The following is a 12,972-nucleotide window of genomic DNA, read 5'->3' on the forward strand; positions in this document are numbered from 1 at the left end:
TCCTTTATCATATAATTAGAGCAGGTTGGATAACCATTTGCATTAGAATACCAAGGATTTTAATTGTTTTTTAACAATTTGATTAGCAAAGATCTTATATAAACATTTGTATTTTATATATTTATATATTTCTAAATGCTAATTTCATTTGGTCAAAGCCAAATTAGTCAAAGGTTGATTTCATTGCTCTTAAGAGCTAATGACTTGCTGTCATTTCATACTAGGTAGTTAGAGTACATATATATACATACACAAAATTGGTACCCAAAAGCTGTTTTAGTTCCCTGAGTTGAAAACCAGTTAAACTAGCTCAATAGCTGTCAGCTTCTGCAGCAGAGTTCTGCTATAAAATTAGGCTTAGAATTTAGAAGAGCCCTTCTAACTTGATAAGACTTAACTTGGCTTTAGTTCTAAATGTGGTTAGTCTTCAAAGTTATTAAAGATATTTGACCAAAGTCAGAATAAATGGAGGCGTCAGAAATTATTTGCCACTGTAAGATATGTGAGCTTAGGGTTTTGTAGGTGTGTGTATGCATGTGAAGATGAGTGTGTACACTGAAATAGTTTGGGATTTAAACAGTCCTTATTTGGCTAGATAGATTCTTTCAAATATATATGCCTGTGTAACCACCATCACGGTTAAGATATAGAAGATTTCCGTTACCCCCCAAAGTTCTTTCATGTCCCTTTGCATAGTTATTTGGCTTTTCCAAGCTTCTGTGAAACAAGGCTAATAATAACTCTACCCAGGTAAGGATTGGTAGCAAGCAGTGCATGTGACAACCCTTGGTCTAGTGTCTGGTACACAGTGAGTGCCATGTCAGTGTTGGTCTTCTTCCTTCTTCCTTGGCTTGTTGTCTTCTAGATAGCAATACAAGAAGGCCTTTGAAAAGAATCCACTTTTCTTTAGTAGGAAAAGAGAAGAGATTACTCCTAAAAAGAACACAGAACTATGTTTTTTATTCAGCGTCGTGTAGGAGAAGCGTAGGTAAGGGACCCAGACTTAGAACCCAAGGCAGGCAAGTGTTTGATAGTAGGGGAGGAGCTAAATAAATCGTGGCACGTCCACTCAACAGTATATTCTGTAGCAGTAATGATCTTTATGAAGAATTATATAAGAACATGACCAAATGTGACATAATATTATGTACCCAAAGAAGCACACAAAATTATTTCTGCGCTCTGACTACAACTATATAAAAAAACATGCATATAGGAAGTGATTGGAAGCAAATATTTAAAAACAATAACTCTTAATGGTAATATGATTTAGGTTATTAAACAATTTCTATATCTATAATCTAGACCTGCCACTGTCAAATACAGTAGTCATTAGGTATGTGTGACCATTGAGCACTTTAAATGTTCATGTTGAGGACTTCCCTGGTGGTGCAGTGGTTAAGAATCCGCCTGCCAATGCAGGGGACACGGGTTCGATCCCTGGTCTGGGAAGATCCCATGTGCCGCGGAGCAACTAAGCCCGTGCACCACAAGTGCTGAGCCTGCGCTCTAGAGCCCACGAGCCACAACTACTGAGCCCAAATGGCACAACTACTGAATCCCACCCACCTAGAGCCCGTGCTTCGCAACAAGAGAAGCCACCGCAGTGAGAAGCCCATGCACTGCAAGGAAGAGTAGCCCCGCTTGCCGCAACTAGAGAAAGCCCGCGCCCATCAACGAAGACCCAATGCAGCCACAGATAAATAAATAAAAAATAAATAAATTTATAAAAATAAGTAAATAAATGTTCATATTGAGATGTACTCTAAGTGTAAAATACACACTGGATTTCTTAGACTTAGTATAAAAAATGTAAACTATCTCATTAATAATTTAAAAATATTGATTGCATAGTGAAATAATACCTTATTTATACTGGGTTAAATAAACTATATTAAAATTAATTTCACCTGTTTCTTTTTACTTTTAAAGATGTGGCTACTATAAAGTGTAAAATTACATACACGGCTTGTGTTATATTTCTGTTGTATAGTGTTAGTCTAGGTTTTCTGTAATGTCATTATGTCTGTAATTAAGAAGGGCTGTGAAAATAAGAGACTAAAGCAGAGGTTTAGATGAGATGGCCGTATGGATGGATAGGCGAGGAGGGAGATGGAAGGTAAAATCCATGGCTCTAAGTGATAGTTTTGAATGTGCAGAGATTGAGAGAGGGAGGAATCTAGGAAAGCTTCTTGATTTCTTGTTCGAGTATGTTGGTAAGGTGATGGGGCTGTTCAAAGGATAGAGAGCATGGAGCAAAGAAAAAGGAACTAAGTCAGGGAAGAGAAGGGTCTAGGCAGTCTGGTTAGTCCAGTGACTCTGGGATCAAGGAGGTCCCAGAGCCTCAGAAGCCTGGCTTGCCTGGACATTCTTGGTGAGGCCTTCATGGCTCCTGCACTCTGCTTGCAAGCTCTGGTCTGGAACATAGGGTCTTTGGGCCAAGAATTGAATGGGGAGGAGTTCATTTGGCCCAAATCATTGGTCTCCTCTCTGTCCATAATAGGTAGGGCTTATTGGCCTAAAAGAAGAAGAATGAGAGGAAGTCTTGATCACGGTAAATTTTCAAAGCAAAACAGACACTTAAGTCTCAAATTATATGGCAGTCTTTTTGACCTCTGTGTTCTGTCCTCTCCTGATTTGTTAGGCCTTGCAGGAAAAGCTGTGGAATGTGGCTGCCCCTTTGTATTTGAAGCAGAGTGATTTGGCCTCAGCAGCAGCAAAACAGGTAAGCTTATTGAGACCTTCTCCTCAGGTGGATCTCTGTCCAGATCTCTGTCCAGAAATTGCATTGTCTAAGTTAGAGTCAGAGGCCTTCACAAGGCTCTGCTGTGGCCTCCCCATTTTTAGCCTGTGTCAGAAGTTAGTGATACGAGAAGCAGCATAATTAGGGGACACAGCACTGGCTTTAGAGTCAGGGGACTTGGGTTCTGTTCCCATGTCTGCCTCTAATTTGTTGGGTGGTGTTGAGCAGGTTACTTAACCTCCCTGATTTCTAAGATTTCTTTTGTGTTCTCAAATATTATTAGTTTGTATTTCAGATATACTAAAATCCAATAAATACTATCATGAATCTTTCATCTGAAAATGTAGCTGAATTCATTTTGAGGTGGTTATATTTTTAGCCTGTACCATCTCTCTTTCTCTCTCTTTTCTTTAACCATCTCTTGAATATTTAAAGGTCTTTTTTTTCCTTCTCAGTTCATTAAGTAGCATTTAATTTTACTTGCCTTAAGTTTATTTCTTTCTAGTTTTGAGCAATTTCCCTTCATTCTTGGGTATTGGAATTTGGTGAACTCTTCTGGGTCATGTCTTCCCAATAGTAAGTCTGTATATGACTAATTACAACCCTGTAGGAAGATAATGATGGTGACTATGATTGTTACATTACAGTTCACTAAATGATTTCAGGTCTATTTTAATTAGCCCTCATAATAATCCCATTAGGTTGGAATAAGTATTAAGTCCATTTTACAGATGAAACAATGCTCAGCAAGGTTATATTCGTAGAGCTGTAGGTAGTTAAGTCAGGAACTTGAGCTCAGGTACTCTGATACCCAGAGTCTGTTTTCTTTCCACTACTCTGCTTCATCTCTCATCTAATCTAGACTCCCTTTCAGACCTGCCATGTGGCTTATTGTAGGGGAGTAGAACTTAATGACAACAGAACACCAATAGGCCATGTTGGGAGGGATGGGACAGGGAGCAGTAGTCTGGAAGAAAGAGAAAGGAATTACCATTGCTATGTGACAGTTACTGTGCTAAGCACCTTCCATACCCCATTTAATCCTTTAAATTTTATGATATTCGTGCTGTTTCTTCTGCATTTACAGATAGGGAAACTGAGGCACCATGTAATTAGGAAACTTATCTTACTGTCAGTTGTAGAAGACAGCTGACAGGGCTCTGACTCCAAAGCCTTCAATGGGAGGCAAGCATCATTGCCTGCCATCATTGCTTGCCTCCCATTGAAGAAAGGGAAGGGAAAGAGAAGCATCATTCGGGGGGGAGTCGCTGACTTGGATAGAACAGAGCGAGAGCTTAAGATGCAGTGGGCTTGAGCTGAGGTCACTGACATTGTTTTCTGCACTGATTCCCTCCCTAAAATCCCTCTGAGAGACCAGGCCCATAGAACAGTCTGGATGGCTAACAGGTGGTCAATGGTTCCTAATAGTAAGTTCTTGAGGAGTTTTCCTGAGGATTACGTTTCCATACGTATTCATTTGCCACCACATCACAGTGAATTTGCTTTAGTTACAAGCAGTGCTTTACAGTTTTATCAGTGTTTAAACTTTCATATCTTTATATCATCAACTAAGATGATATTACCAGATGGAAGTTTGTTTTTTAATTGACAAAATAATTTATTCTCTCAACATGTATATTAATTTCTCTCAAATCACACTAGTTTCTCTCAACATAGGCACTTAAAAATCTCAGTTCAGAATTAAAACATAGGCATTAAAAAAAAGCACTCTGTTCAGATCTGGTTTCACTTAGAATCCTGTGCTGCTCTTTGCTCTTAAGTAAGACTATAATGATATTTTTGCTGCTTATTACTTACCTGTTCCTTATAGATCATGGAAGAAACCTACAAAATGGAGTTCATGTATAGTGGCGTGGAGAACAAGCAGGTGGTGATTATCCATCACATGAGGCTGCAGGCCAAAGCCTTGCAACTTATAGTAACAGCACGGACTGCTCGAGGGTAAGATGTGTGGTTGGTGAAAAAGGGTGGCTGAGTCCTTTTAAAGACACAACTGCATTCAGAGATCTCACCAAGGTTAATGATGCGTGAAATAATATTTAGGAAAGACTACCTAAGGGATATACAAGCTCTTCATTTTTTCAGATATTCCAAGTTACATTCTTGGATCAGATTAGATCCCTGGAAAAACCCTTTGGTGGCTCTCCATTGCCTACAACACAACATAGGGCTTCATCTGGCAACAAGGCATTCTGTATAGTCCTTGATAGATTTCTTTAAGAATATAGTGCCAGAACCACTTTTTTTCCTCTTCTGATGGGACTAGTGCTCTAAGGCAGTAAAGACAAATTATGAGAATGTATGGTGCTGTGAGACTACTTTGTTCAAATCCTGACTCTCTACTTACTTGTTGTTTGATTACAGACAGGTTTTTTTTAGCCTCTCTGTGCCTTGTTTTCCTGTTTGTAAAATGAGCACCATGACAGCATCTATCTCATGGGGTTTCTGTGAAAAATGAATGGGATAATACATGTAAAAGCACTTAGCATGGTACTTAGTACATAGTAAGAGCTCATTATAATTGTAGCTGTTAGACTTTCTGATAATGAGAATTGCTATATTTCATTGATTCTAAAATGCACATTTAAAAATTTTACTTCTCTGAAATCAGATATTTTGATGGTGTGCCGTAGTTTGAAAGTGTTTTTGTTTCTTGGTGTTTCATAAAATAAAGGTGCATCTTAAGAATAATGGCACCACGGATTTAATGTAATATAGTACTTAGGAAACTCGTTATCAGACAGGAGACACATTTGATGCTCAGTCCACCAGTTGTGTCAGCCTAAAAATAGTGTAGAGAAATAAATATGAGTGTTTAAGCACTGAAAAATACATTAAAAGGAACATTGTATTATTTTATTTCTTTGCTTATCTTGATAGTGACCTGATAAACTCAGGTAGTGATTTAATCTTAGAGATAGCCATACATTCATTTAACAAATGTTTAATTCCTGCTATGTGCCAGTCACAGCTGAGAAAAGATAGGTGCTTGTGCTGGCATCTACACTTTTTTTTTTTTTTTTTTTGCGGTGCGCGGGCCTCTCACTGTTGTGGCCTCTCCCGTTGCGGAGCACAGGCTCCAGACGCACAGGCTCAGCGGCCATGGCTCACAGGCCCAGCTGCTCCGCGGCATGTGGGATCTTCCCGGACCGGGGCACGAACCCGTGTCCCCTGCATCGGCAGGCGGACTCTCAACCACTGTGCCACCAGGGAAGCCCTACGCATTTTTATTTAAAGAAAATAAATATCTTTTTCAGTTTATGTATGATTACTGTAAAAGTTTAAATATTGCAGATTAAGTGAACATTCTGTTCTCTGGTAATCTACCCCTTGTAAAACAAATGACTAAAAGTGTAGATTATAAATGCATGTATTAGCGTAAATCGAATCATAATATACTTGGCTGTTCTGCCATGTTTTCATTTCATCCAACAATATAATATTTCGTATTTCCATGTCATTGTATAAAGATTCCAATATATTTGGTGTTTACTCATGCTATATTATTTTATATTTTCCATTTGTATGCATACCTGCTTCTTTTTCTTTTCCTTGATTTTTGCTGGAAATTTTTTGTTGTTTTGATTCTTTCTTCTTGCAGGGGTTTGAAAGTTCTGTACCCTAATTTTAACCTATTCAAGTGAGAGGCAGTAGAACATAATGATTAAGAGGCCTGGGGTGCCTCATTGATTTGATTCAGATCCTGACTCCACCATTTGCAAACTTAGTGACCTTGGACAAGTTACTTAAGAACTTCTGTCTCAGTTTATTTCCCATAAGTTAAACTGGGATAATAATAGTACTTGCCTCTCTGTCATAGGGTTATTGTAAGGATTATTCAGTTATTATATGTAAAGCCCTTAAAATACTGCCTGACACATTAAGAGTAAACACTTGACAAATGTTAGCTCATTTTAGTTGTATAAATAGTATTTTTACTCATATATATATATAAATTTTTTTTTATTTTTGGCTGTGTTGGGTCCTTGTTGCTGTGCACGGGCTTTCTTTTTGCAGCAAGCAGGGGCTACTCTTCGTTGCGGTGCACGGGCTTCTCATTGCAGTGGCTTCTCTTTGTTGCAGAGCACGGGCTCTAGAGCACAGGCTCAGTAGTTGTGGCGCACGGGTGTAGTTGCTCCACGACATGTGGGACCTTCCCGGACCAGGGCTCGAACCTGTGTCCCCTACACTGGCTGGCGGATTCTTAACCACTGTGCCACCAGGGAATCCCTACCCTTATATTTTTAATAAACAGATTGACCTTATATTTTTCAGCATTAAAAAATAGAATTTATGATCATCTCTGTCAAGACCATATCTAATCAAAATGAAAGTTTTAGTGTATTTTTATTTGATTGTTTCATGCTGTTAAATAATTTAGAATTTAGTTTCAGATTGTTCTTTTTTTTTTTTTTTTTTTTTTTGGTGGTACGCGGGCCTCTCACTGCTGCGGCCCCTCCCGCCGCGGAGCACAGGCCCCGGACGCGCAGGCCCAGCGGCCATGGCTCATGGGCCCAGCCGCTCCATGGCATGCGGGATCCTCCCGGACTGGGGCGCAAACCTGTGTCCCCTGCATCGGCAGGCGGACTCTCAACCACTGCGCCACCAGGGAAGCCCTCAGATTGTTCTTTTTTTAAATTGAAGTATAGTTGGTATACAATATTAGTTTCAGGTGTACACCATAGTGATTCAGTATTTTTACAGATTATACTCCATTAAAAGTTATTATAAGATAATGGCTATAATTCCCTGTGCTGTACAATATATTGGATTATGGTTTTTAACGTATCTCTTATTTTAAGATTTCTTTCTTAAAATAGCATTACTCTTTATAAGTACATTATCAAAATAATTTAGCTCCAGCTTACCCACCACTGTTCTTTTTGTATCACAATTGTCTTTTAAAATTCCTTGTTCTAATTCACCATTTATATGACTGGAACACATTCGCTAGTATTGTTTTTCAGAGTAAGTATATAAGTAGTATACTCATTGAGACTTCGCATATCTAAAACTACCTTTCTTTTGCTCTCATACATAATTGGAATTCTTTCAGAACTCTGTTAATATTGCTATGTTACCTTTTAGTATTTAATGTTACAGTTAGGATGTCTGATGTCTGTCTGGTTCTCTTTCCTTTGTAGTTAGCTTATTTTTCATGGCTCAAAGCTGTAAACTTTTCTTTTTCTTTTCAGAATTCAGAAATTTCATCAGGATATGTCTAGTTATGTGTTTCTTTTCATTATTCTTACTGACTTTTAATGGGACTTCGAAGTCTCAGCTCTGTTTTATCTCAGGGATTTTTCCCCTCTATTATTTCTTTAATTACTACTTCTTCCATCCACTCCAGTCTGCCATACTAGATATTGTATCTTCTGGATCTATTTTCCCTATATCTTATCTTTTCTCTCACAATTTCAGTTTCTTTTTCTACTTTATATTCTGAGTAAATTCCTCAACGTACTCTTTTAATTTACCATTTCAGTTTTCATCATTTTTCATTCTAGTGTTCTTCAATTGTTGAGTTGATTTCATTATTATTATTTCCAAGTGTGCTTTCTTCTGTGTACCTTTTTTGTAGCAGTTTTTCTCACTTTATCAATGCGATATCCTTTCAAATCTCCTCTTAAATCTTAATCAGGTTGTTTCTTAGAATTTTAAAAAAAAGCTTTCTGTGCTTTCTTCCCTTGACATTACCTCACTGAGTTCTGCTTGGTCTCCTTTACAGCTCCTTATCATCCTTATAACATCTAATAATTTTTCATTGTCTTTGAATACTTACAAGTGAAAGTTTAGACTAGTTTAAATTGGTAACTGATATAGGCTTCCCCAACAGTTATAGGTCAATGTTTGGTTTCCCCTAGTGGGCCTCACTCTTACATTGAAAGCGGGGGTTCTTAGTGCTAGAGGCCTACTTCATGTACGTACCATGTAGGTGAGGCTACCTACTCTGCTTGGGGGTTGGGGAAGAGTTCCCAAATCTTTTTGTATTTTACTGTTTGGAAATTCTCCAAGTTGGTTGTACGTGAGCAAGCCAAAAAAGGTGCTACTTGGCCAAATTGCTTTCATTTCAGTCTGCTTAGCTGGAGTTCTCCCTTCCAGCGCTCTCATCCTAGGTGGTCTTTGGTTGGTTAACCTCACCAGCAAATTTCAGTTCCACTTCTAGTAGTTTGTCAGAGTTAAGAAAGTTTCAAGTGCTACCTGCTTTTTAGGAAAATAATTCAAATTAATGTTGGTTGTAGAGTACATTTCCATCTGCCATTTATCATTTATCCATTCAACAAATATTTATTGCATAGCTGCTTGTGTCAGGAAATACATGATGAATGATACAAAGTCCCTACTCTCATGGAGCTTACGGTTTAGTAGAAAAACTTGACTCGGTTATTAAGAACGTTGATACCATTCTCTTACATGTTTTTTTATTTTTTTTATTTTTTTTATTTTTTTTTTCTCTTACATGTTTTTATATAAGGAAAGAGTATTTGTTTTTTCTTCACTGGAACTTTACTCCTTCAATTAATAATATATTAATGCAAATGAGTGGAACATTCCCTGCAGAAATTATAATAAATAAAATGCACAAAGATCAAAGGAAAAATCTGTTGTGTGATTAGTAAGTTATATTGGCCTGGCATGTTGCCTGGCTTATCTAGGTATACATTTAAGTTTTTACAGAAATGAAATACTCTAAGTACTACTTGACCAAAGAAGCCAGGATAGAGAAGAAAGCATATAGTCTGTGTCTGTGTGCAAAGTAGTAACAAAACTTTTTCCCCTTCTGCATGAAAATTTGACCTTTGGTTTCCAGATCTATTCCCTGGTAAGCTGATGGCATCAACTCTATTACTAGGTGACACTGCTATGGTAAAAATGATCTCTGAGAAAATTACATGTACACTAGAAGGAACTATCAGTGAACTATAATTACCTAATGCAGACACCATAGCTTTGGGCTTCATTGAATGCAGTGATTCTTGTAACTGAGCATATCCCTGTGGGGACCCTGGAAGGTATGCCTTTGGATTACTTCAAGAGATATTAGGACCTATGGAGCATGAGGCTTCTAAGTGAAGATAGTCTCCACATTCACCTGATGTAGATCTCATCTCCTTGAACCTGAGCTGTCAGTGGCAAGGTCAGAGCTCCCAGACAGCTATGTAGATGGTTGAATGGGCTGCTGCCAAGGGCTCCTGCAGAGGAGGAATATGACATTGCACTGCCTGTAAGCTGTGCTTCTGTCCTATATCCTTACTGAATCTGGTGCCAAGTGTGGCCTGTGATAGTCTTTGATTTTGAATGTACATTGAGCCTAATGGGCACTGCAGTGTTTTAATTAGGTCTTGGGATCCTGGCAAATATTTCCCCCTAGGTCCATTAGGAGTCCTCTGTTTCTCTTACGGATAATTTTTATAGTATAATATGCTCATCGTCTTTTCTTGTGGGCTCAGGTTTCTGGAACTTTGGTCTTTACTCCTCAGTTCTCAGATTTCACAAGCAAATTACATGGGTTTTTGTTTGTTTTGTTGTTTTTTCTTTTCTACAGAGTTGACCCCTTATTTGGGATGTGTGAAAAATTTTTACAGGAAGTGGACTTTTTTCAGAGGTAAGTATTTCATCACCTTCTAGCTTATTAAATCTTGGTTATGTAAAGATCGTACTTACAGGGAAACAAGAGCAATCACAAGCCAGAATCTTTGGTTTAGCCCATGTAGCCAAGCTATTATGATACATGCAGTGTGCCCTAATTTGTATACAGGTGGCTCTCAGTATCCATGGGTTCTGCATTCATGGATATGGAGGGTTCGACTGTATTATTCCATTTTATATAAAGGACTTGAGCATCCGTGGATTTTGGTATTTGCAAGGGGTCCTGGAACCAATCCACCACAGATACTGAGAGATAACTGTATTTTCTTTACTGGTATATAAACTTCTTAGGTTAGCTAAACATACAACATAATAATAAAAACATTAGGAATGTTTTTGATTCAGCACTCAGCTGGGCCAGAAAAAGACAAATATTATGTAAGAAAACTCAAACTCTTGTTGAAAAATCACAACTTGTCTATTTTTCTTCACCATGGTTCTTAAACTTGCATATTTCTGTCTAATCTACAAAAATTGTTCCATCATTCTATAGGTAGCTTTTATTTTGTAGCATAGATACGTTTTCTCAGGATTCATTATGAAGTAAATCAGCTAAAACATATGCAGTCAATGAGTGGAAGGCTTGGTGAAACAGTGGGGGTCGAGGTAGTGACCTTGACTGTGACCTGTGGTATGCTGGCGATACAATACTGGGAAGAAGGCATTTATAGGATTTTAAAATCTAATATTTATTAAGTCTAATATTTCAGTTTTTCACTCCTTGCTTCTACCCCCATGAACTTTACCAAACCTGGCTCTACAGGTTTGTATGACTCTACACTTTTCAGGCTTTTTTCATTTGGGTGATGATGGCTTCCTATAGGGCTGAGTTGCAATACTACTCTTCACCAATAGGAGCTGCTCTCTAGTAAATGATACAATCTAGCTTGACTCTTTAGATCCTGACTTCAAATCTCTACGAAGTCCATGCCTTACTTTTGGTTTTAGATTTTTTTTTTTTAATTGAAGTATAGTTGGTTTACAATGTTGTATATGTTTCTGGTGTACAGCAAACTGATTTAGTTCGACATGGTTTTAGATTCTTTAAGGTGGAGAGTCTTGTTTTTGCACAGTTGGGTTGGAGAGATTTTTGGAAAGATGACAGCTCTGATTTGCCACAGATGAGGATCTGTTGTTAAGGGCTGCACATTCTTTCTTAATTCAGCCTCTGAGTCCCTATACTGATATCACCCCTCAGTGAAATATTTTTTGACTATCTCCTTCTACAAAGCAGAGTACTGTGGAATCATTCAGAGCTGGGAGTAAGTTACTTAACTTTTTTTAAGCCTCAGTACAACATTATCCTCTCTGAATCTCAATGTTCCTATCAGTGATGCTCCATTAAGACAGGCTTTTTCTTCTCTTTTGCTCAGTATAATATCCCCAGTGTCTAGAATAGTACTTGGTAAGACCTAAAGACATATTTGTTATATTAATTAATGAATCTGTAATATGACAATAATAATTCTAACAATGCACAGGACTACTGGGAGGATTAAATAAGATAGTGTAAAACACTTAAGAGCATGCCTGGCATATATAGGTATTTAATAAGCAAGGCTATTATGATGGTCATGTCACTACAGCATAATTACATAGGTGCATGGCTTTCCTCGGTAACCATGAACTCCTCCAGTTCATCACTTTTCCTACCTCAGGGCTTGGCAGAAGTTTGGGGCTCAGCCTGTGGTGAATGAATGCATAGTTGCTTCTGTTTGTTCCTTCAGGTGTTTCATCGCTGATTTGCCCCACCTGCAGGACAGCTTTGTGGACAAACTTCTTGACCTCATGCCCCGACTTATGACATCCAAACCTGCAGAAGTGGTCAAAATTCTACATACCATGCTGCGGCAGAGTACCTTCCTACACCTCCCCCTTCCAGAGCAGGTCAGTGTCTGTGTCATATCCCTTCAGGCGAAATCCATCCAGAGAGCATCCAAAACTGCTCATCTTGGTGATCTTCTTTGAGCAGTGGAGGAGCTGGGTTAGGGCCTTTCCTCTGATTGACTAACATGTGTCCACCCATTAGATAAGGAGACAGAAAGGCAAGGATCATGTTTTGTTACCCAGAGATGACCTGGCTTTAGAATCATATTTTCTTCTTGCTTACAGATCCACAAAGCCTCAGCCACCATTATTGAGCCAGCGGGCGAATCAGACAACCCTTTGCGGTTTACCTCTGGGTTGGTGGTGGCCCTGGATGTCGATGCAACCCTGGAACATGTTCAGGATCCTCAGAGCACTGTGAAGGTCCAGGTCTGTCAGATTTTGGTTCCCATGGAGCTTCTAAACTGACTTTGTGTTGGAACTTTTAACTTTAGCACCCCTGTAATCTCTACCTGAGGGACAGAAACTGGGGAGAGAAAAGAGATAAGTTTTTATGGACAAGAGCCTGGGCGTGAATCCCAGCTCTACTGCTGAGTATGGTCTGGAGGAAGTTACTTTAAACTCTGAACCTTAGATTCTGCAACTGACAAATAGGAATAGTTGACATTGAAATGAAGTGATGTGTATAAAGTTCCTGGTCCCCAGTAAGGGTTCACTAAATGACAGGGCCG

At 38.6% G+C, this 12,972-nt stretch overlaps 1 protein-coding gene across 1 annotated transcript in view; it reads left to right on the forward strand.

Moving 5' to 3' along the window:
* Window positions 1-12,972, forward strand: part of INTS4 (integrator complex subunit 4) — a 113,246-nt gene that overhangs the window by 90,859 nt on the left and 9,415 nt on the right. The window contains exons 17-21 of the mRNA XM_082659635.1: window positions 2,645-2,725; window positions 4,575-4,705; window positions 10,311-10,370; window positions 12,142-12,301; window positions 12,527-12,670. Coding sequence (XP_082515761.1) covers window positions 2,645-2,725; window positions 4,575-4,705; window positions 10,311-10,370; window positions 12,142-12,301; window positions 12,527-12,670 — 576 coding nt within the window. The remainder of the gene's footprint in view (window positions 1-2,644; window positions 2,726-4,574; window positions 4,706-10,310; window positions 10,371-12,141; window positions 12,302-12,526; window positions 12,671-12,972) is intronic.

Source organism: Grampus griseus, assembly GCF_964374135.1.
Source record: "Grampus griseus genome assembly, chromosome: 8".
Lineage (NCBI taxonomy): Eukaryota > Metazoa > Chordata > Mammalia > Artiodactyla > Delphinidae > Grampus > Grampus griseus.